General features: G+C 39.1%; 2 protein-coding genes across 4 annotated transcripts; both read right to left on the bottom strand.

The window, feature by feature from the left end:
* Positions 1-24,917, bottom strand: QC (glutaminyl cyclase). Of its 3 annotated transcripts, XM_088961535.1 has the most exons (12): positions 24,733-24,917; positions 24,375-24,621; positions 23,080-23,136; positions 15,301-15,336; positions 13,598-13,662; positions 3,159-3,222; positions 2,673-2,790; positions 2,371-2,468; positions 1,867-1,937; positions 1,671-1,698; positions 1,480-1,534; positions 1-448 (listed from the first exon to the last, which is right to left on the bottom strand). In XM_088961535.1, exons 2-12 carry the CDS (start codon positions 24,570-24,572, stop codon positions 336-338), a joined length of 903 nt encoding a protein of 300 aa, XP_088817661.1. In that variant the 5' UTR covers positions 24,573-24,621; positions 24,733-24,917; the 3' UTR covers positions 1-335. The 3 variants fall into 3 exon arrangements, with proteins under 3 accessions (XP_088817661.1, XP_088817660.1, XP_088817659.1); XM_088961534.1 differs by having other exon boundaries at positions 1-442; positions 24,375-24,756; XM_088961533.1 differs by having other exon boundaries at positions 24,375-24,755.
* On the bottom strand, positions 10,492-12,826 carry LOC148879826 (uncharacterized). The gene is made up of 2 exons (XM_088961532.1): positions 10,928-12,826; positions 10,492-10,618 (listed from the first exon to the last, which is right to left on the bottom strand). The coding sequence occupies exons 1-2, from the start codon at positions 12,000-12,002 to the stop codon at positions 10,581-10,583; spliced, it is 1,113 nt and encodes a 370-aa protein (XP_088817658.1). The 5' UTR covers positions 12,003-12,826; the 3' UTR covers positions 10,492-10,580.
* Positions 24,918-26,077: the final 1,160 nt, after the last annotated feature.

The following is a 26,077-nucleotide window of genomic DNA, read 5'->3' as shown; positions in this document are numbered from 1 at the left end:
TTTGATCAACAAAAGTACACTTATCCAAGAATTACGACACATAACATGAAATTGGAATTTGGTTTGGTGAAATCCAATTTAACCAATACAGTCTCTCTCTCTCACACACACACACATTGCTGAGTCGACTCTTTTCCAGTATTCTTTGCTAATGTCATCGTAAAACTGGTAATAGTTCTTTTAGAAACTTGGGACTCAAACCTCAGGAGGCAAGTGCATTTAAACATTGCATCAAAATGTTGGCTGAGTGTGTACAGCAGCGACAAAATGAGGTTCTTTGGGGAGTTTTTCACCTTGTACCATGTCAGCTCCTTCACAAGCAAAATGCTCTATAGCTAAACAAAACGGAATGGTTTTCGCAGGCAAAGTTGCTCTATGGTCCCTTGAGATGGACCAGATGATGGATGCAATTTGATCTCATAAAGCTTTGGCCATAGTTTTCCTGTAACTATCAAATGAACGTGGGTAAGATACTAGGATAGAAGTGAGTAAAAGTAATATTGGCAAAACAACAGTGTCAATTGTAGTTGGGGATAAAAGTGGCAGCCTTTGTCCCAAAACATCCAAAGACACCACTAGCTCCAATTGTTCCCTTTATTTCCCAAGTTCAGGTCTCAATGTTCCAAGGCAATTAATGATATGGATGCGGCTTGATGTATACATAACCTAAACCAGTTTGACCTTACTTGACCAACCTAGTAAATTAATTGAATAACCTGCCTAACTTGCTATTTCTTGGTGTTAGCAGTAAGCCAATGAGGACTGGGTTAGGAACCATCCTTCAGTAGTACTCCTATGAGAGCTAGACCTTTCCATCCTGTATGCATGTATTTTGGGGTGACAGAAAGATTTTGTGAGCCAGAAATGGTCGAATTAAAAAGGAAAAACCCAGCTTAACAAGGTCTGAGATTAGTCAATCTGGTAAATACCAAGTAGTGGGTCAGTTTGCAGGTTCTTATACAGAGATGAGAAATGGCCTACTAGACTTAACCTGATCAGATTAGCAAACTGAAAACATTTAAGAAAAGAAAAGAAGAAAGGAGAAAAAGGGAGTTTGGTGTCTTGGATCAATAACTGCCTCCCACACCAGTTGGCATCTGAGTGTGGGTCAGCTGGCGAAGTTTCAACAGGAGAATGACAATGCTTCATAAATATGATCAATAATGACAAATTTTAAAGGATGAGAAAAAAGAAGAGGTTTATCTGCAGATCATTCCTGAGATATTAAAAATTGCATAGGTAGATTTGACTTACAAAAGATACAAGGTTATTATTCAGTAATGCCCTCTAGTCATTCTAATATCTATATCACTCAGTGCCTTACTTTGACTATGTTGGCTTCCTTTAAAATCATTTTATTTTGAAACTTGAAATTGCCCCTTCTCAATCAGTTTGCAATTAGCAAATATTGTACTTTACTAATTCTATAATTATTCAAACAAGAGGACTAGGAAAGGTACATAAGACATTTCAGCTTACCAAATAAACGGTTATTCTCTCTATCCCAAGCAATTCCATTCAAAACATCAGTTTGCTGGAAAATATTGAAATTCTCAACATCAGCACAATTCAGCAGGAAAAAAACACATAATCAGTTGTGAACAAATTTTCACAGGAAAGGTAATATATCTCTGACATAAAAGTTTTTTTTTAAAGGTTCTAATACTTACAATATTCCCAGCTGCAATTAATTTTTCCCTATAAAAATTATTAAAGAAGAAAAAACATGAGCATCTGTCATAAAACTTTCAAGGAACTGCACAGAGAACTTATCTATGTAATAATAATAATAAGTCATGTAAAACTAAGAAAAACCAATGGTTGGATGGAAATAGAAAGTTGTAACCACAAGGCAAAGAAGCAAACCTCAACTCGTTAAGGAGAATCCATCCAAGAACAGTCCCATCTTTATGTGAAATTCTGGCTATGCAGTCAGTCTGAACCATGAAAATACATTAGTTCAGGAAAATAATTGGGGCATCTACATGAAATGATCCATGAAAGTCATTGGATGAGGAAAAAGATTACTAGATTATAGTGCTGGAAATCATCCAAAGTTTCAGAGGAGGATAATTACTTTAGGATTGATGAAACAAGAATCAAGTCCTAATGCTTTTTAAAAACAACAGTTACAAAAATGAAAGATCAGATCTATTAATCAATCAAAAAAATCAGACTCAGACAATACAAAACTTTCAATTTTTCCCGACTCAGACACCTGTTGAAAGCATCCAACCCCAGTCAGGCTAGGTTTAGAAACAAAACAATGAACAATCCCAGTCCATAAATTGTATACATTCAAGAGAAGGTGATTATAAGCCAATTATGTCATAAAATGCGTGGCGCATGCTACTGGAGATAGGAAATCACCTGCCAGATATTAGCCCATACTTCACCATTTATAAATTCCAACTCATTGATATTATAAACATCATGACCTTTGTATTTCACATCTGCTTTTCCTATCACTGTGTTAAACAAAGATGTTTAGGTTAAAACTTGATAATGGCACAAAATTATCAAAATATAAATGGCAAGAGGAACTTAACCAAATCTTAGCACCACGTGATCTGAAAGTTGAAGTGGCTTATACAAAATACAGATAATTAAGTACAAAGACCACCCCATAAAAAGACAAGGAAATGGCACTAACTACCATATGCTTGAGAGACCTTTAAATGTTTTAGGGTCAAGTTGATAGAGTGTTGAAGATCCATCACTCCCAAATAAGATTTTCCCATCTGTTGTCAGTCCCCAGCCATCCTGCATCTGATGAGTAAATGTCCCACGCTGCATGAAAGCAAAAATATATGAATAGAAATAAATGCCATGAATCTAGTCTGAAAACAAACTAGAAAGTAGGAACTACATATCATGGCAATTGTAACTTTTTAAATTTACAGAAAAAACAAGATCTGAAAACTAAATTGCAAGAATAGGACATCTTATGAAAATAAAAAACAAGATTGATAACCAAATTGGGCAGTCACCTACACAAGAGGTGCTAAAATGGCCAATCAGTCAACAAGATATGCTTGACTATTTCTATTATTCATCATGTCAAACTTAGCTCTAACTTTTCAAGTGCACTCCATGATTCATCAAACCAAAAGAAATAAACCAAAGCATAAAAGAAAAAAACAAGATCAATGAAATACTTTGCTTAGATTATATCTGTCATATATGAAACCAGTTTTCTTCAACCAAGTCACTTGAAACAACCTACAGGACATAAAAATTTACACAAATCAGGGCTTCCAATAGATTCCAATAAAGTGTAGTACAAATAATAATACAAATGAAGGAATAAACAGTTGAGGATTCCAAAGGAACCAGAACTCATGCAAAAGAAATGTGTTGTTACTTCAAATAAAGATAAATATATGCCAAGATTAGGTTTATTTAAATTGATGAACTGCAACTATGGCTGTAAATGAGTTGAACTAGCTTGCTCATTCATGAGATCAGCCTGTCTGAGCAAAGCCTGAGCATCATATTGAGATCATTTAGCTAAACAAGCCTGAGTCAAGCACACTCTGAGTTTCTAACATGACAAGCCAAGCTTGAGCCAGACTCTGACATGGCAAGCCTGGGCAAAGCTGGCAAAGCTGGCAAAGCTCAGCTCAGCTCAATTTGTTTATAATCTTAACCACAACTAACCAAATATTCCAGATTGAAATGAGTCTTTCCCACCACCCTGAGGAAAAAAAAAGAAATTTTTAATTAGAAGAAAAACCTCTTTCAGTCTGTCCTCCAGATCCATTTATCTTTCCTAGAATTAGAGGGGTGTCTAACTAATGGTGCAAAGAAGTTCATTAATAAGTTAACATCCGATTTACTAATAATCCTTAAATTTGGAATGAGAACCACACACAAGCACCTGTATTATAACTTCTAAATAACTCCTTGTTCACTGTGTTAGAACCAGTGCTACTTTGAGGGAGCACAACCTCCTTTAGAAATTGAGAGGGAAGAAGAGAAGAGAAGAGAAGAGAAGAGAGAGAGAGAGAGAGAGAGAGAGAGAGAGAGAGAGAGAGGAAATTCAATTAATTCGGTCATGCCAACTATTTACAAGGCTATTTGTAGCTCAGGCCCTTGACCGATTACACAACCAACAGAGATAACTAATTCTGACAAGTGGTTGGTTGCTGTGGCAGTCTAAGCCTCTCCAAATCTGCAGCACATTACACACCTTCTATCATCCACTTCAATACCCCTCTCTATTCAAATCATCTTTAGTTAAAATTTTGTTCAAAGCTGTCATCTAAACAAAGAAAGATAATTTGGAAGGGATATTTCTGTTCCAAACTCTTGTACTTGGAAATTTAGAAGCTTCATCTCCTGCTAAATTGCTATAAAAAGATTTAAAAGTAAATTGGCCAGACTACTCCATATTCCACATCCTCTTATACTCCCTTTCCCCACTCAGCCTTTTATTATACAGCATCTGCAACAGATCAATGACCAATCTTTGAGTTAATGGTATGTGATATTTATTTATCAAAAAAAAAAGATAAATGCTTTAGAAACAAGAAGTTAACAATGGATTCAATCAAGGATCAAAACTTTGATATGATACGCCCTGTATCGGGTGTATTGTGTTGTATCTTTGGCGCCCCAATACACATGTTTACAGGTGTTTACGGGAACCCATTTTTTAAAATAATATATATATATATATATATATTTAGAAATGAAATTGAAAACCAAATAAATGAAAAAATTAGGGGGAGTATCGTTATAAGTACTGATACACCTCTGCTGATACACAGAGGTGTATCGATACTTTGAACCATGGGTTCAATACAGCAGTTAGCAATATTTGTGTTGATTAAACCCTAACAAATAAGAAAATAATAAAAAGAAATTAGTACATAAACACATAAAATGAATATTCTAGTTTAATAATGCCTATTTTATAATTACAATGTCAAAAAATTAAAAATATAAAAGTATTTTAGAACATAGTGCACAAAACTACTTGGTGATTGGGTGAGGTGAGCTTCCAAGGGTGCCTTGTCGCCTAGGTGTCGCCTTGACAACAATGCTTTTAAGTTATAGGCAAATACCACTTATGTTAAAAGGAGATTTCGATAAAATAATTGTAAGGCCAGCCATGTTGGATGGAGCAGAGTGTTGGGTAGGTAGTCAAGAAAATGAATGTGGCAGAAATGCAAATGTTAAGATATATGAGTGGAAAAACTAGAAAGGGCAAAATTAGGAATAAAGTTATCTGTAGGAACCTAGGAGTAGCACCAACAGGTGATAAAATGAGAGAAGGTATACTAAGATGGTTTCAGCACATGCATAGAAGACCACCAACTGCACTAGTTAGAAGAAGTGATTTGTTACACATTGAAGGGGCTAGAAGAACTCGGGGTAGACCAAAAAGGATATGGGTAGAAGTAGCAAGAAATGATTTAAGCACAAATAATTTAACAATGGATATGACTTTAAATAAAATGGATTGGCTAAACAGGATTCATGTAGCCAACCCCATATAGTTGGGTGGGATAAGATGATGATCTGCAACAGATCAATGAGGGATGATATTTCCCACTCATTCAGATTTCTGGGAAATAGGGGGTTCCATATTCTACTTCCATTCTGCATTTGTATGTATTCAGCCATTGTTGCATTATTATTTAAAGCTATATCAAATAGCTTTGGATATTGAATCATCAACAATCCCTCCTCACACTACTGGTCCTTCCAAGACAGCAACCTCTGCCCATTACCCATTTCATATCTAATACCCTTCATAAACTTCAGATATATTTTCTGAATTCCTTACCACACAGAACATCCATATGAATCCCTAACCACATTTGAATCCCAATTTCTGTTACTGATCCCATATTTAGCTTCAATTACCCTTCTCCACAAACTATTCTAGTTGTGGCCAGGTATCCCTTTATCTCTTTAATAATTCTCTATCTTTTCTTCTCTTTTTCTTTATTAGTTTTTTGTTTCTCTCTAATACAGCAATCTTTATTGACAAGGACAATCTCATGGTTGAAATCTTCACAATTGTTGGCAGATTTCTCCTTTGATGACTTAAGGAGAAACTGGGAAGCAATGGCTTCTACAGTATCCACCAAGAACAAATCACAAGTTGAATGGAAACCCCCACCAAATGGAGTGGTAAAATTGAATTTTGATGGCAGCTGCCAAGGTAACCCAGGGCCATCCGGAATTGGAGGGATTCTGAGAGACAAAGACAGCAATATGTTGTCTCTTTTTTCAGGACCAGTGGGTGAAGGTGATTCTGTAAGGGCAGAGTTACTAGCAGTGGTACAAGGTATACAGATGGCTAGTCAAATTGGAGTGAACAATTTATTAGTAGAAGGGGATTCCCAAGGTAGTAGTGGGCTGGCTGAATAGCCCAGATACAGCTTGGTGGGGCTACAGGGACCTGTTAAAGAATGTTAAATGGATGACAAGAAATATGACTGTCAGGTTTCAGTGGGTGAGCAGATCAGCAAATGCAATGGATGATTCTCTGGCCAAGCAAGGGGTGTCAAGGGGAGATCTGTTTTGGGCTATTTGTAATTTGTGTTTCAGGCTTGGGCATGTTTAGTGTATATGATTCAGTCCTCGGGGGAGGCAACATCTCATGCCTCTTCCTAGGCTGATTGTATTTTCTTTATTTGAATTAATAAAACTACTCTCACTTATCAAAAAAAAAAAAAAAATACAGCAAGCTTTATTTGAATTCCTTATTGCTGAATATTTATTCAGAAACACAAACATACAGTCTAACCAACTGTATTTCATCCTTCATTATTATCCATCAACATATTCCACTGCATATCAATTGATCCACCATCAATACCCCATTCCAATTCATAAAAATGGTGTTATATCAATTAACTACTTATATATCTACCATGTTTAGGGTGGCAAATGGATCAGTTCAAGTTGGATTTACCTAGATCAAAATTTGATTCATTAATATGTGAATTATGTTATTCTCATGCATTGCTCCTTATTCTAATGAAATTCTGTTATTCCCTCTCAAAAAAATGTGAATTCAAATCAAATCTTGTCAGATTTATATAGGATCTAAACCAAATTCGGATTGCAAACAGATATTGAATAATATTAATAAATTAAACTAAAAAAATATAAAATTATCCAAATATTATTTAATTAACAAAATGAACACTAAAAATAACATTGAATACTGAAAATCATAAACAAAATGAGTTGAAAATAATTTGTATGAAACTTGAATAAATGAATTTCAACAAGTAGAAGTTCAGGACTGTTATCAGTCTTGAACCCTAATGGATTTCAGGATCGAAAATAAGAAGAAAGGTAAGAGGAAAGAAGAGGAAGAGGGACGAGAAGCAGTAGAACACAAGAGTTGAAAGGAGGAGCAGAAGCTTAATGTTCTGCCGCCGCCACTTTAATTAATATTTATAGGTTATGCTCATTACATGGAAAGGACAGATCTGCCCTTAGTCTTTACATAACAAATAGAGCAAAAAATAAGACTGAAATAAATAACAACTGAAACAACTAAATGACCAATAGCTAACCCTAGGCAGGTTAGAACATCTTCTACCCTACGAACACAGTGGGACCGTAGCTGTGGGGCCCACATCAATGTTCTCTACACTCCCCCTCAAGTTGGGAATAAATGTTTATCATTCCAACTTGGATAGATCTGCCTCTAGCTTCTTCCGTGGTACAGCTTTGGTGAGGATATCTGCCAGTTGCATGTTGGAGGTGATGTATGGGAGACACACTTCTTGTGATGAGACCCTCTCTCGTACAAAGTGTCGATCAACTTCAATATGTTTAGTCTTGTCATGCTGCATTGGGTTGTGTGCTATATTAATAGCCGCTTGATTATCACAATATAGCATCAGGGGCTTCTCATACTCAATACCCAACTCCTCAAGTAGTGATCTCAGCCAAAGAATTTCAGCCACTCCATTAGCCATTGACCTGTACTCAGCTTCAGCACTGGATCGGGAGACAACACTCTGTTTCTTACTCCTCCAAGAGACCAGGTTACCTCCTACAAGAGCACAATATCCAGAGGTAAACCTTCTGTCATCAACACTCCCAGCCCAATCGGCATTTGTATAGACTTCCATCTTCATGTGGTCATTGTTCTTGAACAGTATACCTCTACCCGGGCATATCTTCAAGTATGCTAGTATTCTTTCTGCTGCTAGAAGGTGCGTGGTTCTAGGAGAATGCATGTACTGACTGACAACACTAATGGCATAATTGATATCTGGCCGGGTGAGGCATAGATATAGGAGCTTTCCCACTAACCGCTGGAATATAACTTTGTCTTCAAGCAGCTCCCCACTCTCTGCACTAATCTTGCAGTTCTGTTCAATGGATGTATCTGCAGGTTTGACACCCAGCTTTCCAGTTTCAGCCAAGAGATCTAAAACATATTTCCTCTGAGAGACAAAGATCCCCTGTTTAGATCTAGCAACCTCAATACCAAAAAATACCGTAGTGTACCCAGATCTTTCACCTCAAACTCTTGATGAAGGAGTTGTTTGAGGGACTCAATCTCATGGTTGTCATTTCCTGTCACCACAATATCATCAACATATACTGCAAGTAGTGTCAATGAGGACTCCACCCTCTTGATGAACAGTGTATGATCTGACTGGGCCTGTACATAACCGAACTTCCCAAGGGCTAGTCTGAATCTGTCGAACCAAGCTCTAGGTGACTGCTTCAAACCATACAATGCCTTATTGAGTCGGCGGACCTTCTTACCTGCCTCTGTATCATAGAATCCAGGAGGCAACTGCATGTAAACCTCTTCTTGCAAGTCCCCATTCAGGAAGGCATTCTTAACATCCATTTGGTACAAAGGCCAAGTGTAGCTTGCTGCAAGAGATAATAGAACCCGAATGGTGGTCATCTTGGCTACCGGGGCAAATGTCTCCAAGTACTCTATACCATAAGTCTGAGTGAACCCTTTTGCAACTAGCCGAGCTTTGTACCTTTCAATGGAACCATCCGCATTGTGCTTCACAGTAAATACCCACCTGCATCCAACTGGTTTCTTTCCTTTGGGCAAGTCAACTAGCTCCCAGGTATTATTTTTCAACAGGGCATCCATTTCAACTTGCATTGCACCTCTCCACTCCGGGACTGATAGGGCTTCTTGCACTGTTCTCGGAATAGGGACATCAGCAACGGAGGTGAGATAGGACCTATAAGAGGGAGATAGGCAATCATAGGACAAAAACTGGGAGATGCAGTGGGCTGTAGATGTGGTGCAATGCCGTTTTCCTTTACGGAGGGCAATGGGAAGGTCAAGGTCATCTACAGAGGGTGAGGTAGCAACAATGGAAGGAGTCTCTGTGGGCCCTGTGACTGTAATATCTGGACTTGGAGCCGCAGAAGAGGTTGGATCTGGCTGGGACTACTGATGACTGGGATCAACCTGCCTGCATCGCCTGTGATAGACTTTCAACTCCCGATCCCTCTAACCACCCTCGCTACTGCAGCCCTCATCACCAACTGGAATAGGTAAGGGAACAACCTCAAAAGTATTAACTCTGTCCTCACTGCACTCCCCCTAAAGAAAAGGACCCAAATCTCCACGCTCACTACTCTCCCCCTGAGGAGAGACCCGAGAATAGTAGGGTGTCTCCTCAAAGAAAGTGACATCCATGGATACAAACTTCTTCCCTGAGACAGGATCATAACAACAATAACCCTTTTGAGTTTGTGCATAACCAAGAAAGATGCATTTGGAGGCCTTGGGTTCAAACTTGGAGTGATGGGGACTGAGAAGCTGAACAAAACAGGTACAACCAAATGTCTTGAGGGGAATAGTGAACAACTCCTCATTGGGGTATAGAAGGGAAAAAGGAGGTTTCATATCAAAAATTCGGGAAGGAATCCGATTAATAAGATATACCGCCGTAAGGATAGCATCACCCCAGAAGCGAATAGGGACATTGGAGATAAACATAATACTTCTAACCACCTCCAAGATGTGCCTATTCTTCCTTTCTGCAACCCCATTTTGTTGAGGTGTATGAGGGCAAGTGCTCTGGTGGATAACCCCATGATTAAGGAGGTACGATGCCAATGGCTTAGCAAAGTATTCCTTTGCATTATCAGATCTAAGCATTTTGATCCTGGCACCAAACTGGGTTAGGATCATTTGGTGGAAGTTTTGGGTCAAGGCAGGCACCTCATCTCGTGAACGCATAAGATAAACCCAAGAAAACCGGGTGTGGTCATCAACAAATAACAAAAAATACATGTACCCACCCATAGAAGGAATGTGATATGGCCACCAAACATCAGTATGCACAATATCAAAAGAACTATTACTCCTTTTATTACTCAATGAATAAGAGTTTCTACAATGTTTAGCAAACTCACAACTTTCACACTTCAACTGAGATGACTCAACAGACTCAAACAAAGTAGGAAACAGACTCTTCAAGGACCGAAAAGATAAATGATCCAATCGGTTATGCCAAAGCATAACCGGACTCACAACCTGAGAAACAAGTAACTTCTTATCCACTGACTCTTCCCGACGAGAACTCTCCCCGAGCAGATAGATCCCATTCGTCTCACGGCCAGTCCCAATCACCTTCTTCGTCTCCAGGTCCTGAAAAACACATCGGTCAGGAAAGAAAGTTACTGAGCAGTTTGATGTTACCCTTGCCAGAAATAGGGACAAGGATATAGTATCCGACAGTTTGATGTTACCCTTGCCAGAAACATGCAAGACAGAGGACAAGGATATAGTATCCGACAGTTTGATGTTACCCTTGCCAGAAATAGGGACAAGAGAGCCATCAGCTATAGATACTTTATCCCTACCAGAAGATAAGTAATAAGTAGTAAACAAAGAGGGCAAAGCTAGTCATATGGTCGGATGCACCTGAATCTATTACCCAACAAGGTTCAATAGTACCTGGAGCGGAGGCATGGTAGGCTGAGGCTCGAGTACTTGAGTGTGCAAAGGCTGATGTGGCCGGGGCTGACGATGACTGCGATAACTGAGCTGAACTGCCAACTTCCTTCTCCAATTGTATTAGAGCAGCCCGAATTGCAACTAAGGTCTCTAATGGTGTGCCTCTTGTGCCAGATGAGGATGTTGAATCAGTAGTCATAGCCACATGAGCATTACCCTTTTTATTTCTCAACTTTGCCGGAACCAAATGTGGATGCAGCTTCCAACATGTTTCTTTTGCGTGTTTAGGTTTCTTGCAATGCTCACACACCACATCCCTTTTATCTTCCTTCTTTCTGTCCCTCTCTGAATCACTCTCTGTTTTGGGTTTGACAGCTACCAAGGCAGGTGTAAGCGGCTGGGGTTGCATCATGACTTTCCTCCTGGTCTCTTCACTGTGCACTAAGGAGTATGCCTGAGAGAGGGTCACACTATCTCTGGTCAAAATCTGCTGCCTCACAATATCATATTCTGAATTCAGTCCTGCGAGGAACTCAAACACTCTGTTTGTCTCGATGTGCTTTCTATGTATCTGAGCATCTTTGGGACTCTCCCACTCAAGAGTCTCTACGAGATCAATCTCATGCCACAGGGACTTCAAGGTAGAGAAGTAGACCGACACCGGTTTCTCTCCATGTTTAAGGGAATTCACCTCACATTTCAATTCATATGCTCTGGCAACATTAAGGGGTTGGGAGTAAGTCTCTTTCATCACATTCCATATCTCCTTGATTGTTTTTGCCCATAAGTAATTTCGGCTGATATGAGGATGCATAGAATTACAGAGCCATGTCATAACCAAGTAGTTTTCTTGGACCCACTTGGTATACATAGGGTCGCCCTTGGAAGGTTCTACCACATCTCCCAAGATATACCCTACTTTGTCCCTTCCCCCAATAGCCATCATGGCTGATTGGGCCCATTCCAAATAGTTTGATCCATCAAACTTTACGGTTGTAATCTGAAAACCTGTCTCAGAACCACCACCATAACTGCTGTTCCCAAAACTGCCTTCTGTCAGATTCTTAAACTCCATTTCGATCAAGAACCAGAAGTCTCAAAATTAGGGTTACTACAGTCAAAACCAGCACTAGGACTACCAACCACAATCACAAAATCAGTATAGAACCAATCTGTACTCACAGTAGATGTGCATGAAACATGTATAAAACTGATCTGAAATCAATAGCCACACACAACAGCAATAGTCCGAACTGTTTTCACCCCTTTAGAAGTGTTCAAAACCCCAAAAGAAAACTGAAAAAAAAAAACAGTTTGAAGAGCAATCTGATATGCTGAAGCCAATTTGAGGTTTTAATCAGTCCTAAAAGCCGTACACTCCGGACCGTACCGTACGGATAAGGTTTGTATTAGGGTTAATATGAAGCCCTAAAACTGATCAATGTTGAGGAGAACTATTAGGGTTTGCCGCAGGGATAAGATCACAAGGTTCAGTCCAATACTAGGGTTTGCCGCAGGGATAAGACAAAACCCAAGAGAATAGAGAGATAAAACCCTAGAGTGGTTCAGCCACCTTTGCTGGATAGGTCCAACCTATCTTCTCTGATATTACTTCTCTTAGAAAATAAAAGACTTATAATAGGATGCAATTCGCTGCCTACCAAGGTTACCCGAACCCTAGCCTTCTCTGATTCTTCTTGATCACCAACTCGCTGCAACTGTGGCACTTCTTCAAACAGCTGCTAATCCTCTGGAGATCTCCAAGAACCAGTCAACGAACTCTGCTTTCTCAGCTTCCAGCCTTAGATGGTTCTCATGTGGTCGGCTGGACTAGACTCACATGAGAAACCCTAGCTCTGATACCAAGTAGAAGTTCAAGACTGTTATCAGTCTTGAACCCTAATGGATTTCAGGATCGAAAATAAGAAAAAAGGTAAGAGGTAAGAAGAGGAAGAGGGAGGAGAAACAGTAGAACACAAGAGTTGAAAGGAGGAGCAGAAGCTTAATGTTCTGCTGCCGCCACTTTAATTAATATTTATAGGTTATGCTCATTACATTGAAAGGACAGATCTGCCCTTAGTCTTTACATAACAAATAGAGCAAAAAATAAGACTGAAATAAATAACTGAAACAACTAAATGACCAATAGCTAACCCTAGGCAGACTAGAACATCTTCTACCCTACGAACATAGTGGGACCGTAGCTGTGGGGCCCACATCAGTGTTCTCTACACAACATTAAAGCAATTTTACAAATGGATCAATTTGAATTTTATACATGTATATAAGTTGAACTGGATTGGATCATATCAGGTCGGACAGAGATGGATCATTGGATACATATTCGGTCCAATTGTAAACAGATCAAATTCAGATTACCCTCAACCAGATCAAATTATTATTTGGATAACAGATACTATTTAATGATGACATAGACAAAGTCGCTGATTAATAGACTGGCAAATGAGCACATATTTTTAACCTAAAACTGTACCATCACAACAACTAGACTTTACCAATTTAACAAGCAGACATCTTCAACAGTAGATTTTTTTGTCCACGATAATAAACCAAAAATAAAACAACAAAGCAAAAATTCTGTTACCACAGATCTTTTTATTTTCTTTAACTTGCAAGAGAAATTGCAAACTAAAAGAGGTATTTACAAACCTTTCGCCAAGAAGAGTAAGGCCTTCCCCAAAATAAGAGGAATCCATCTTATGAAGAATCTCAACCTGAAAATTGGAAACAAAGGCCTTCAGTAAACAACTTGAATAATATACATGGAACCATCCTAGCCATTATCGTGTAATGCACAGATTTCATATCTTTAGGAAGAATATTATTTAACATTATTCTTTGTACTAAGTACAATAACTTATATTATAGTTCTATTGGCAACCAAATTTGACTGAAAAGGGGAAAAAAGAAATACAAAATGAAGAGATAACTTGGGGGCCTCCCCCACTTTGGCTGGGGGTAGGCTAGAGATTTTTCCCCTGTATCTATGGATTATGTTGGCCAATGGTGTGGTCTCATCCTAGCTAATTTGCTTTTCTTGTATCTATTCTCTGCAATTTTATTTAATAAGCCTTGTCAATATGTTATTAATCAAACAATTAAAAAAAAGATACACCAGTTGTATATCTTTCTTTTTTTCTTTTTGTTAATAAATTTATCTACTATGAAAAAAAAAATCAATGACAATGCAAAGAAACAATATTCCTCGGAACATTGGCAAGAAGGATCCTTGCTTCCACTATTTTGCTTCTAAGGTTAACCAGCTTATAATAGCTTTAGAGTACCCTTCTACAATCATGCCATGAAAATTTTGCAGCTTTAGCCATCTTCAGCCCTTGTAGTACCACTTGCAATTCTGCTGTTATAGAGTTTGCCGATCCAATTGGTCCAAAAGAAAAGCCACAAAAATATCACCTGAATGGCTTCTGAAAACTTTAGCAATGCCAAATCTTCCTAGGTTGCCCATACTGCATCAATCATAGTTCATTGTTAATTTGTTTATCAGTGGGGGCTCCAATTCATTGTAGGGTGGTTGTATGCCATAGATGATGCTGCCACCATGGACTGGATATCCTCTGAAGTGAAGCAAGAGAAAGCTCCAGAAGATTTTACCCAATGAACAATTCTTATGTGAATTAATTTGATTAGATCTTCTCTAGTCTGGTATTTATCTTGAAAATCCTTACATTTCTCTGGGGGATTTATCCACAGGTAGGATTGCATTAAAGAACGAGACAGAAGAGAATTTGCCAATGTTGCCACCATTTCACGCTGTGAGGTCATTTTGATTAGGGTCCAGAAAGACCTCTTCCAACAAATAAATAAGCTACATGGATTCTTCAATTTCAGATTTCTTAAGTCCCCTACAAAGGCCAAAGTTCCAACTTCCAAGATAGGGATGTGCATCAAGGTTCACAAAGGAAGCAAAAGACTGGTTCTTAAGGTTTGATAAGGAGTGTGTTCTCAAGAAAGCTTTCAATAATGAATCTTCCAACAATAAATCTTTCAAGAATTTAATTACTCCCATTTTCCAGTGTCATATCTAATGTAATAAAGGAATAAGTCAATTATTGTGGGCCCTGGCCATGAAATGCATACAAAAGTCGATCTGAAATTCTGGTCATGCTATCAACCAACCCATCAACCATATAATCATCATTTCATTTTCATAGTTTTGATTTAGGAAATGTATTTGTAGTTTATGGTTCATTTTCATTAGTTATATATTTCTGAAAATCAAGGTTGGGCAATAATATATGATACTATTACATCCTAAAAAGAAACAATAGGACCAATACTCTCTGTATGCATTAAGAGGACCAAATAAGATTTTGGCATTATAGAGTTATTACCTTCCCAGTCTGGAGAACAACCTTTCTGACTGAGGACTGAAATAAAACAAAAGTAATTGAATGGTCAGTGCATAAATTACAGGGAAATGGATACAAATACAATTTTAGATGTAGCAGCATGGGTTGCATGGAACACTTCTTTATGAGTAATCCAAACGATATTATTAATGCATAATGTAAATATATACAAAAAGGGACCCAGGCAAGAGAAAAGACTTTACAAAGTAGCACCCTTTACACCCAAAAGGGTAACTCTGTTTCCAATAGTTGTCTGTACTTTATAAAGTCACAATGACTGATACATGTACATTTAGATTCACTGTGATTATTTTGGAAAATTTCAATCACTTCCATGAATTTTACAAGTTTACATGCTAGCGCTTCCTGGACATGGAAACATTGCAGCTTGAAATGGGCATGGATATGTGATTTAAACTAAAAACTGAGGTATCTGACACAATAGCATGACCAATTGGAACTATCCCAGTAATGTAGTTGGAAATCAGATTTCCTCCTCAAAAAATCAGTCCTCACACCCACCTCACAGCCCTTGCATCCGTGCATTGGGAACATCTTCCCATGATTAAACATACAAGTATGGAGATGTTTGCAATGTGAGGCTGTGAGGTGGATCTGAGGACCAATTTTATAAGGAGTGTTATGATTTGGCCTGCCTTGGAGTTCTATTTGTCTGAGATCAGTCACATAGAGAGAGGTAGAAAAGGTGGAAGAAAGAGAGAGAGAGAGAGAGAGAGAAAAGGAGAAAGTCTGGTTTACTGGAATTCAAAAAACCTAACTCCCATTCGGCCAGACATGTGCTTTTATTATTAAAATAAATGGAAAAGACATATATGCCCTTATTTAAGGAAGGAGCATTGGTTCTAACATAATATTACAGATCAGCAACCTTAACATAAGTATAAAGACAGAAATACCCCTTACACTAACACTCCCCCTCAAGCTGGTGAGTATATATCATATAATCCCAGCTTGTTACATATGTAGTCCACTCTTCCCCAACTCAACCCTTTTGTAAATAAGTCTGCCCACTGGTTTCCTGTATTAACGTATGCAGTGTCTAGCTCTCCATTCAGCACCTTCTCCCTCACAAAGTGACAGTCAACCTCAATGTGCTTGGTTCTTTCATGAAACACCGGATTAGAAGGAATATGAACTGCAGCCTGATTGTCACAATAGAGTTTCATTGGAGTATTGATGTTGTACCCTACTTCCTGTAGAAGGTTCCTTAGCCACACTAATTCACAGGCAGTATGCGCCATAACCCTATATTCTGCTTCTGCACCACTTCTTGCCATGACTGTCTGCTTCTTACTTTTCCATGTCACCAGGTTACCCCTCAGGAAAGTGCAATAGCCTGTGGTAGACCACCTATCAAACATAGAACCGACCCAGTCAGCATCAAAATACCCTTCTATTTCAAGTTTTCCGCCACTTTTGTATATTAAACCGCGACCCGGAGCTCCTTTTAAATACCTCACAATTCTCAGAACTACATTCCAATGAGAAATCAGAGGTTTCTGCATGAATTGACTTACCACACTAATCGCATATGAGATGTCTGGCCTAGTAATGGTTAGGTAGTTCAGTTTACCTACAAGTTGTCGGTATCTGCCAGGGTCTTCAAACACTTCACCCATATCACTGTTTAGCCTAGTATTTGTGTCCATAGGTGTTTCAATTGGTTTAGCACCCAACAAGCATGTTTCTTCCAGCAAATCAAGCACATATTTCCTCTGGCACAAATTAATACCATACTTAGATCTCACTACATCTATCCCCAAGAAATATTTCAGTTTACCAAGATCCTTTGTCTGAAAATGATCCTGTAGATAAGTCTTCAGCCTATCAATACCCATGTTACCATTCCCGGTAATAACAATATCATCTACATACACCACCAACAGTATTTTTCCTCCCGGAGAGTCATGACTGAATACAAAATGATCAACTTGGCATTGTTTCATACTAAACTTCTTTACCACCTCACTGAACCTACCAAACCATGCTCGATGAGACTGTTTAAGCCCATATATAGCCTTCCTTAGTCTACATACCTTACCATCCTCCCCCTGAGCAACAAACCCTGGAGGTTGCTCCATGTAGACCACCTCGAGTAAGTCACCATGCAAAAAGGCATTCTTGATATCAAGCTGATATAGCGGCCAATCATACATAGCTGCAAGAGAGATCGCAATACGAACTGACCCTATCTTAGCAACTGGTGAGAAGGTCTCTGTGTAGTCAATACCATAGGTTTGGGAGTACCCTTTTGCAACCAATCGTGCTTTCAGGCGTTCAACACTACCATCAAGCAGATACTTAACTGTATAAACCCATTTACAACCAACAACTTGCTTCCCAGGAGGAAGAACGGTGAGGTCCCAAGTATGATTATGATGAAGGGCTGAAGGTTCTTCTTCCATCGCATGGCACCACCCTGGAGAGGCAAGGGCTTCCTGGACACCCTTAGGGATAACAACTGATGATAACAAGGTGACAAACTGGCGATGGGAGGCGGAAAGGTAAGTGAAACATAATTTGAATTAGGATGAAGGGTGCAAGTGTGTTTACCTTTCCGCAAGGCAATGGGAAGATCAAGATCAGATGCTGGGTTCGGGTCTGTAGCCGGAGGAGTAGTAGCTGGTTTGCATGGGTGATGTGTATACACTTGACGGATAGATGGGTGTTCAACAGGTGGTGGCACTAGAGGCAAGGATTTGGTCACGGTTGGAACAAGGGGAAGAAGGTCGGCAACGGGAAGTGGAAGAGGAGGAGGTGACGAGGAGGAAAAAGTATCACCGAACCCCAAAAAGAATGGAGTAGACTCAAAGAAGGTGACATCATCACACACAAAAGACCGTCGAGAACTAAGATGGTAACACTTATACCCTTTCTGGGTCCGAGAATAGCCAAGGAAGATGCACTTGAGAGAACGGGCATCGAACTTGTCATTCTCGGGACCCAGATTATGGACGAACCAGACACACCCAAATACCTTAGGAGTAAAAGGAAACGGAGACAAGGCGGGAAACAGGATTGTAAACGGAGAATGACCATCAATGATGGACGTGGGCATCCGATTAATTAAAAAGCAAGAGGTAAGCACCGCATCACTCCAAAAGGGTTTGGGAACATTCATGTGATGCATGAGGGATCGTGCTGTTTCCAAGAGATGGCGATTCTTTCTCTCAGCCACCCCATTTTGTTGTGGGGTGTAGGTACATGAGGTTTGATGTATAACGCCGTGTTGGTCCAGGTATTCTTGAAATGATGAGGATAAATATTCAAGGCCATTATCGGAACGGAAAACTTTAATGTGAATACCAAATTGATTACGGATTTCAGCATAAAATTTCTGAAAAATGGTAAACAATTCACTTCTTTCTTTCATTAGATAGAGCCGCGTCATCCTTGAAAAACCATCTACAAAAATGACAAAATATCTATACCCATTATATGACATCACTTTATAAGGACCCCAAACATCGGAGTGAATCAAAGAAAAAGGACTCAACACACGGTTATCAACCCTAGAACTAAAGGGAACATGATGGTGTTTCCCAAACTAACACGACTCACAATCCAAAACAAAAAGTTGACTCAAAGACGAAACCAAAGACTTCAAAACTTTCAGCGACGGATGACCAAATCGACAGTGCCATTAGAGAGGAGAAAGGGATGACTGGAGAGCTGTTGAAGTTTTTCCACCACCGTCAAGGTAATACAGTCCACCAGCTTCATGCCCTCCACCAATCTTCATCCCTGTCTTGAGATCCTGAAAAACACACATAGAAGGATAAAAAGTAATGGAGCAATTAAGTGATTTGGTCAGTTTACTAACAGACATAAGACTAGAAGGCAATTTCGGAACATACAAAACTGATGATAGGGATATAGGGTCTAGGTCAACATTACCAACACCACAAATTGAGGATGTGAAACCATTAGCAAGGGTGATAGATTGTGATGTTGAGCAATGAAATAGGAAAGAAAACACACCTGGAGTTCCAGTCATGTGATCGGAGGCTCTAGAGTCAATGATCTAGGGATTGGGTGTGGATGCCAAACAAGCCATACCTGAGTGAGCGAAAGTAGTCATGTTCTGCTATGATGTGGATTAGATAAACCTCTCATATTCATCATGGGGAACACTCACCATCTCCTTCACGAGACCATCTGTGGATGTAGGAGGTATCTGATCAGATGAACGATTCTCCTGTCTAAAGCTGGAACTGGTGTCACTAGTCACAACATGATTGGCCTAGGTTGAGAGGTGGACCATGTAGATCATAACAATAGTTAATGGTATGTCCATCCATACCACAATGATTGCATCTCCTCAGGCCTGAGCCACGTCCTCTACCACGGGCTCCCCCTGAATCTCTGCCCCCAGTACGACCACCACCACGATTATAAGTAGGCCCACCATTGCCACTTCGGCCATACACCGGACCACTACTACCACCACGGCCAAACTGAGCTCCCCGAGCTCCACCTCCAGCACCACGACCTCTCGACACAGCAAACCCAGATCTATCTAAGATATTAGAGTTCTCAGTAGATCCGATAGAAGCCCTGCAAAGTCGAGCAAATACCTCTTCTAAAGAAGGGAGAGCTGATCCTCCTAGTATCTAAGCCCGTACTGGTTCATATTCAGATTTCAGTCCCACAAAAAATCGTCACATCAAGTTGTTATCTCTGTTGTTGGTGAATTTTGACATCAGAAGTGAGAGAGTGATAGACATTCAGCTCATTACGTATGTTTCTCTTACTGGCATAGTACTCCTCAAGACTCTGATTACCTTGTTGTAGATTAAAGTACTCCTGATACAGCTGATACACTTTAGTTGTATTGCCCTGACCCGAATACAATTTCTTCGCATGGTCCCACACATCTTTGGCAGTGTCAAAAAACATGAAATTTACACTAATCCTGGGTTCCATACTATTCCATAACCATGTGATGATCTGAGCATTCTCTTGCTCCTAGTCTTCATACTCGTGAGAGTCGGCGGAGGGTTTCTCCTCTCTTATGTGTTTTACTTTCTTCTTTGCCTTCAAAAAGACTTCGACGGATTTAGCCCAAGGCACATAATTCTCTCCATTTAGTTTAATGGAGGTCATCTGAACATTTAGGTAGTCTATAGGCACCATCACATTAGATTTACAATCACTGTTATCTCCCATTCTGTTATCACCGATTCTGCACACTTGCTGAATTCTATTATCATTGAATTCTGCACACTGCACACGACTAGATCACACTCGTCACACTAATTTCAGCACTTGTTGTTGTTGAAAATTGTACTCTTTACACCACAAACCCTACTCCTACGGTTACCTGAAATCTCACCACTATATGATCACAATTCTTCCTTTGAAATACACAAAAACAGCATAAACCCTAGCACACTACTGTCTGAAACCCCAGCATTTGATCTGAAACATACTTCCTATTTGATTCATAACAGAAATCATGCATAGAAATCTCTTACCTTATCACTGAAGGAACAACCACACGGGCAAAAAATCAGTCCACACAAGACAGCCATTGCACCACACAGATTGGCCCTCTTCTCTTCACCGATTAGGGGAGGGCTTCTTAAAAACCACAGCAACCGACCACACAAGACACGATTGGAGGCATAGAAACCTCCAAGGGGAGAGGGCGATCACTCATTTTCAGCCCTTTCCCTTATCTCCAGTTGAATGCAGGAAAATCAAGAGAAACCCTAGATTGGGTGCGCAAAGAATAGAAATCTAGGTAGACAGAAATCTAGGCATATTCGAGTGACTCTGATACCATGTTATGATTCGGCCTGCCTTGGAGTTCTATTTGTCTGAGATCAGTCACGTAGAGAGAGGTAGAAAAGGTGGAAGAATGAGAGAGAGAGAGAGAGAAAAGGACAAAGTCTGGTTCGAACTGGAAGTCAAAAAACCTAACTCCCATTCGGCCAGACATGTGCTTTTATTATTAAAATAAATGGAAAAGACATATGTGCCCTTATTAAAGTAAGGAGCACTGGTTCTAACATAATATTATAGATCAGCAACCTTAACATAAGTATAAAGACAGAAATACCCCTTACGCCAACAAAGAGGAAATCCAAACTCATGTAGTTGATGTATTTCCATCATTAGCTTTGAGGCCTAATGTACAACAAAGCTGATATAACATGAAACCCCTTTTAAATTTTGTTGTCCAGAGATAGAAATCAAGAAAAAAAGGAATAGATAAGTTGTGAGTAAAATGAACTACAAATGGGATGCATGATTTGGAAATAAATGCAATAGGGAAGAACTGGAAAAGCACAAAATGAACTTAGATTCTCATAGTGAAGGGTTTAAGCCATACCTTAAAACGCCATAAGGTGTTTGTAAATGGTGTGGTAAGGCTAACTGTGGTGGTCTCCTTGAAGGACGAAGAAAGGCCAGAGGTAGCAGAGGTAAATAGAGGTCTCAGAATTGATAGAGTCGAGTGTAATCACGGTTTATTCCTCTTTTAATAAGGGGAGACCCTGAGGCCCTAAAGGGAAGGATCTAAAAGGGGTTTGATTCCTATTAGGAAAGGGGATCTTCGATTCGATGTCAGTTGTCAGGAGGACATTTTTGGGGGTTCGCCACGTGTCGCGTGAGATCTTCCTAGGACGAACTTTTCTTTCGTCCAAGGATTCTCATGGTACATGTGTGCTACTTCCCCTCACGGGTCTCTTGTATCGACGTGGCACGGATAATATCAGAGCTGATCTGACGTGTTTCGCTTAGTTTTGCTTGGAGTCCTGTTGTGAGTGCCTTGATTTGTTGCAGTTGCGCGGCGGTCTTTTAGTCCACCGCAGGTCCACGATGGCTTGGAGCTCATCGCAAACCTGTGATGGGTTATGGGCTCATCACAGGCCCTCGGTGGCTTCCGTGTTGTCATAGGCATTTCTGTCATTCTGGTTTGATGCCTTCATCACTATCACAGACATAGTAAACCACATGTACTTACAGTGTTTATGTAATAACAGAAATTATGGTAGCTACAAGCTAAAGCTCTTTCCAAATTATGAAAAAATGGCCAATAGTTGTGACGGTTTCTGCAAACTGCACATGATAAGTCCTATAACATCTCATGTTTGATCCTAGCATTGTAACTTATGCCTTGTAGGCAACTGAGGTAACAAACAATAACCAGATAGAACAACCTACAACTAATTCAGGATAGCAAGTAATAGATGAGATAGACTCCTTAAAAAAAGCTCATCCAAGTGGGTAGACAAATCAGCTAACTCTATTGCAGATGGACTTGCAAGGAGAGAAATTTACAAACAGAATCTTGATTGTGGACATTAGACCCAGTGGTAGAACAACAATTGTACTTCTTTTTTTTTTAACTTTGTTCTATTTTGTTTTGTCAGGCTTGGCCATTTTGTACTTTATATATGTTTCACTTCTGTCCTGACTGGTCCATCTTTTAGCAGAGGTTCTTACCTTAGCTTTCACATTATCAATAAAATCTCCTCCTATTGATACAAACAAAGAAAGGAAGTATCAAAAAGCATAGTAATTATCAAAAAGGAGTACAAGAAAAAGTAGTAGATCATTTTTGTTGATCAGACTTCCATGAACTGAAAGCATTAGAACAACTCAGCACAATAAATGTAACTCCATAGACTCATCTAAATAACTCATGTTTACCAAAAAGGAAATCCAAATAATTCATAAAAAAATGGCTCTATTAACCCAAAAGAATGGATGAATGAATAAGCAATTAACCACCTGGTGATACAGACCAGTTGACTCAAATAGGGTGTCATTTCCTCCATACAGGAGCCCCTGAAAATGGAACAGTACTGTGATTCAGTTAATGGCTTGGATAAAATATAGGTGTAATGCAACATTCCAACTATACAAATCACTTCAACAAAATTTTTGAGTGGCATTTAACGATAGAATGGTTTCCTAGCAACATATTGGGAGTACCTCACCCAGTCTCCATTGTGTACCCTTCACTAACAAACTTAGCAGTGCAAACAAAAGCATTATAACCACTTATTTTCTCTTTTTTCTTTCATTTTTAGTTGGTTAAGTACTGTTGGCCTGAATATATAAGTAGGGCGGCAAACAGATCATCAAATCAAATTTGGATAGGGGTATGTATGAATCTGATCTTATAAGTATCCACAAAATCCAAGTTCAACTAGAGATATGAATGATATGTGAAACATAGATTTGAATTCAATTCATTTATATATCCAGATATCCAGTTCAAATATGATTTTATTTGAAATTCAGTAAATCCATACAAGACTAGCATAAACCTAGGAAATTAAATTTAAAAAACAAACTGTATAATAAATAGACAAAATAGGTCTACCTAAACTCCAAAACCCACTTAATCAATCCCACCGGATTGGATCAAGCAATATCTGCATTTAAGCAGATTATAAACAGTTCATATTTTCAAATCCAATTCAATCGATATGGTTATGGCTAAATGGATATCTGAACCAACTTGAAAGTGTTAAATAAATCTGATTAAATCTGGTCTATATATATATATATATATTATTATATATATATAACGAGCAGATATTCCTTTTGCTCAACATATAGAACCCAAATAATTTCGCATTAAGACTGGTAATAACTGCGATACTCAAAACTAAATGCGTTAATCTTCCCATAGGAATCAACTATCTCCATGGATCACCTTTCAACACATACGGATCCAAAGATAACCAAAAGTCCAAAAATTCTCCTAACTATACTCTACCATCATGTGCAAGATTCAGGGAAAAGACCTATTTCCAACATCACCCAATTGAAGTCCATAACATATTCTTCCAATCTCCCAGATTCTATCTAGCATTCTATCCAGTATCCAGTATTATTTTACCAATACTTAACCAATTGAATTTTTTTTGGCAACTTTCCTACTTAAATTTTATGAAGAACTGACATTACAGTCTTGATTGAAACAATTCCAAATGCACATATAATTATATGAACGAAAAATCTAGCTTTGTTTAAATAGCGAAATAGAATCAATATTAAAAAAACTAAATGGATACCTGCGTGAAAGCATTGGGATCGTGAGGGAACTCGTTGACTACTTCAATTGAGTAAATTCGGGTCGAAGAGACCTCAAACATAGATTTCCTCGAAGTATTCGGCGTAACGAAAAATAGCATGAGAACGCATAAGACCATAAAAAGTGGAAGAAGAACGGATCCTTTTTTCCAAAAGGTTGGAGAAACGGGAGACGCCATGGGCGAGGAGGGCTGTGAGCTCGACCGCCTAGGCCTCTTCTTCACTGATCTGCTTGACATGGATGACTGGTCATTCAGCAGGGAAGAAGACCTATTTTTTTGAAAATTTTAATTAAATTTTGAGTTGGAGAGTCGAGTTAATCAATGTTTAGCTACACACATCTCCGCATTCACATTCTTATTTCTTTGCAGCCAACGACGCTGTACTGTTTTTCCTGCTCACACCAATACCAATGGCACCGTTCCTACTGCGGGTCTGCACTCTGGACTCTGGAGCCGCCAGAAGTTTGTCAACGCGCGGTAGTGGTAGACTCCCACCCTAAGAACAGCTATAAGGTCCTCCTTGCATCTAAAACGTCTGATTAGAATCTTTTATCCTATAGATTGAAACTTTACGTCCCTAACTCTGGTTTTGTTTATATAAATAAGGGTTCATTTATTCACACTTGAAATTGGAATCGAAATCGAAATCCGAATGGTCTATTCCCCATCTATTTGCTTGTTTGCTTTCAGATGGTTATATAAAAATATGAATAAACTGAAATAAGATTCTCATTCCGGAGGGGCTATTAACCAAATAGATTGTAAAGATTAGAACTGTGATAATTCGAGTCTAATATGTAGTTGTATACGTTAAACACTTGGACAGCTGTCTCAAAAGGGCTAGTCTTTCGCACATCGTTTAACGGTAACAGTGCCAAAGGCATGACTTATGAAGTAACGTATCGTATTGAGACTTGAGTAAAGGTATAAAGTGGGTACAGTACGGCCCACAGGTCAGTGCGAGTTACAGGATCTGACACAACCTGGTGCCACATAGGCCTACATAGGCTCCAACCAAAGTTCAAATATGCGCCCCACAACCTGGTGCCCAAAAAACGTTACACATAATGGAAGCCTGCCAAGTGTCTTCCCACATGCATTCTCCCTCCCCCGTTCCTGCATATTCTCTCATCTCTAGCGCTGATGACCGTTCCAATAGATACACGGTACGAATCCGTCTCTCTCATCTCATCTCTCTCATCCTTTATTTTTTTAACTTTTTTTCAATACAAAGCACAGAAGAAAAGAATCCATGGGCATGAGGATGATAGATTAATGGGGCAAGCTCCAGACGGTTCTGATCTGAAGTAGATGCTACAATATAGGGGGAGGATTTCGCGCCCGAATGAGGGATGATCGACTTTTTGATATGATTCTCGTTGGAATCTTAGAAATATATGCTTTCAGGCGACGATTATTACAATAGGTCCAGAGAACAATAATTAAGAATATGGGATTTTGCATGTACTTGAGGGAAAACCCAAAGATGTTGAAGAAGGGAAGAGAAGTAGTGAGAAAAGAGAGATAAATTGAAAAAAAAAAAAAAAAAAAAAAAAAAAAAAAATATATATATATATATATATATATATATATAGTGAGATATCCACTGGAATCGAGTGAGGATGGGAGAGAGATGTCGCTAGGAGCTTTTTGTTCTCGCCGCTGCATCGAATAAAGAAATG

This window comes from Nelumbo lutea, chromosome 1, assembly GCF_056320005.1.
Source record: "Nelumbo lutea isolate HS-2025 chromosome 1, American lotus-T2T, whole genome shotgun sequence".
Lineage (NCBI taxonomy): Eukaryota > Viridiplantae > Streptophyta > Magnoliopsida > Proteales > Nelumbonaceae > Nelumbo > Nelumbo lutea.
Note: the sequence above shows the minus strand (reverse complement) of the source record. Positions and strands in the feature narration are given on the sequence as shown.

Coding starts and splice junctions, on each gene's coding strand:
- LOC148879826 (XM_088961532.1), bottom strand. CDS start 12,002: ATGGAGTTTAAGAATCTGACAGAAGGCAGTTTTGGGAACAGCAGTTAT. Junction 10,619..10,927: donor CTACCATGCCTCCGCTCCAG/GTACTATTGAAC, acceptor TGTGTTTTTCAG/GACCTGGAGACGAAGAAGGT.
- QC (XM_088961533.1), bottom strand. CDS start 24,632: ATGTCAAGCAGATCAGTGAAGAAGAGGCCTAGGCGGTCGAGCTCACAG. Junction 15,337..23,079: donor CAACTGGTCTGTATCACCAG/GTGGTTAATTGC, acceptor GTTTTATTTCAG/TCCTCAGTCAGAAAGGTTGT. Junction 2,791..3,158: donor ACAGATATAATCTAAGCAAA/GTATTTCATTGA, acceptor GCTTTCATGCAG/CGTGGGACATTTACTCATCA.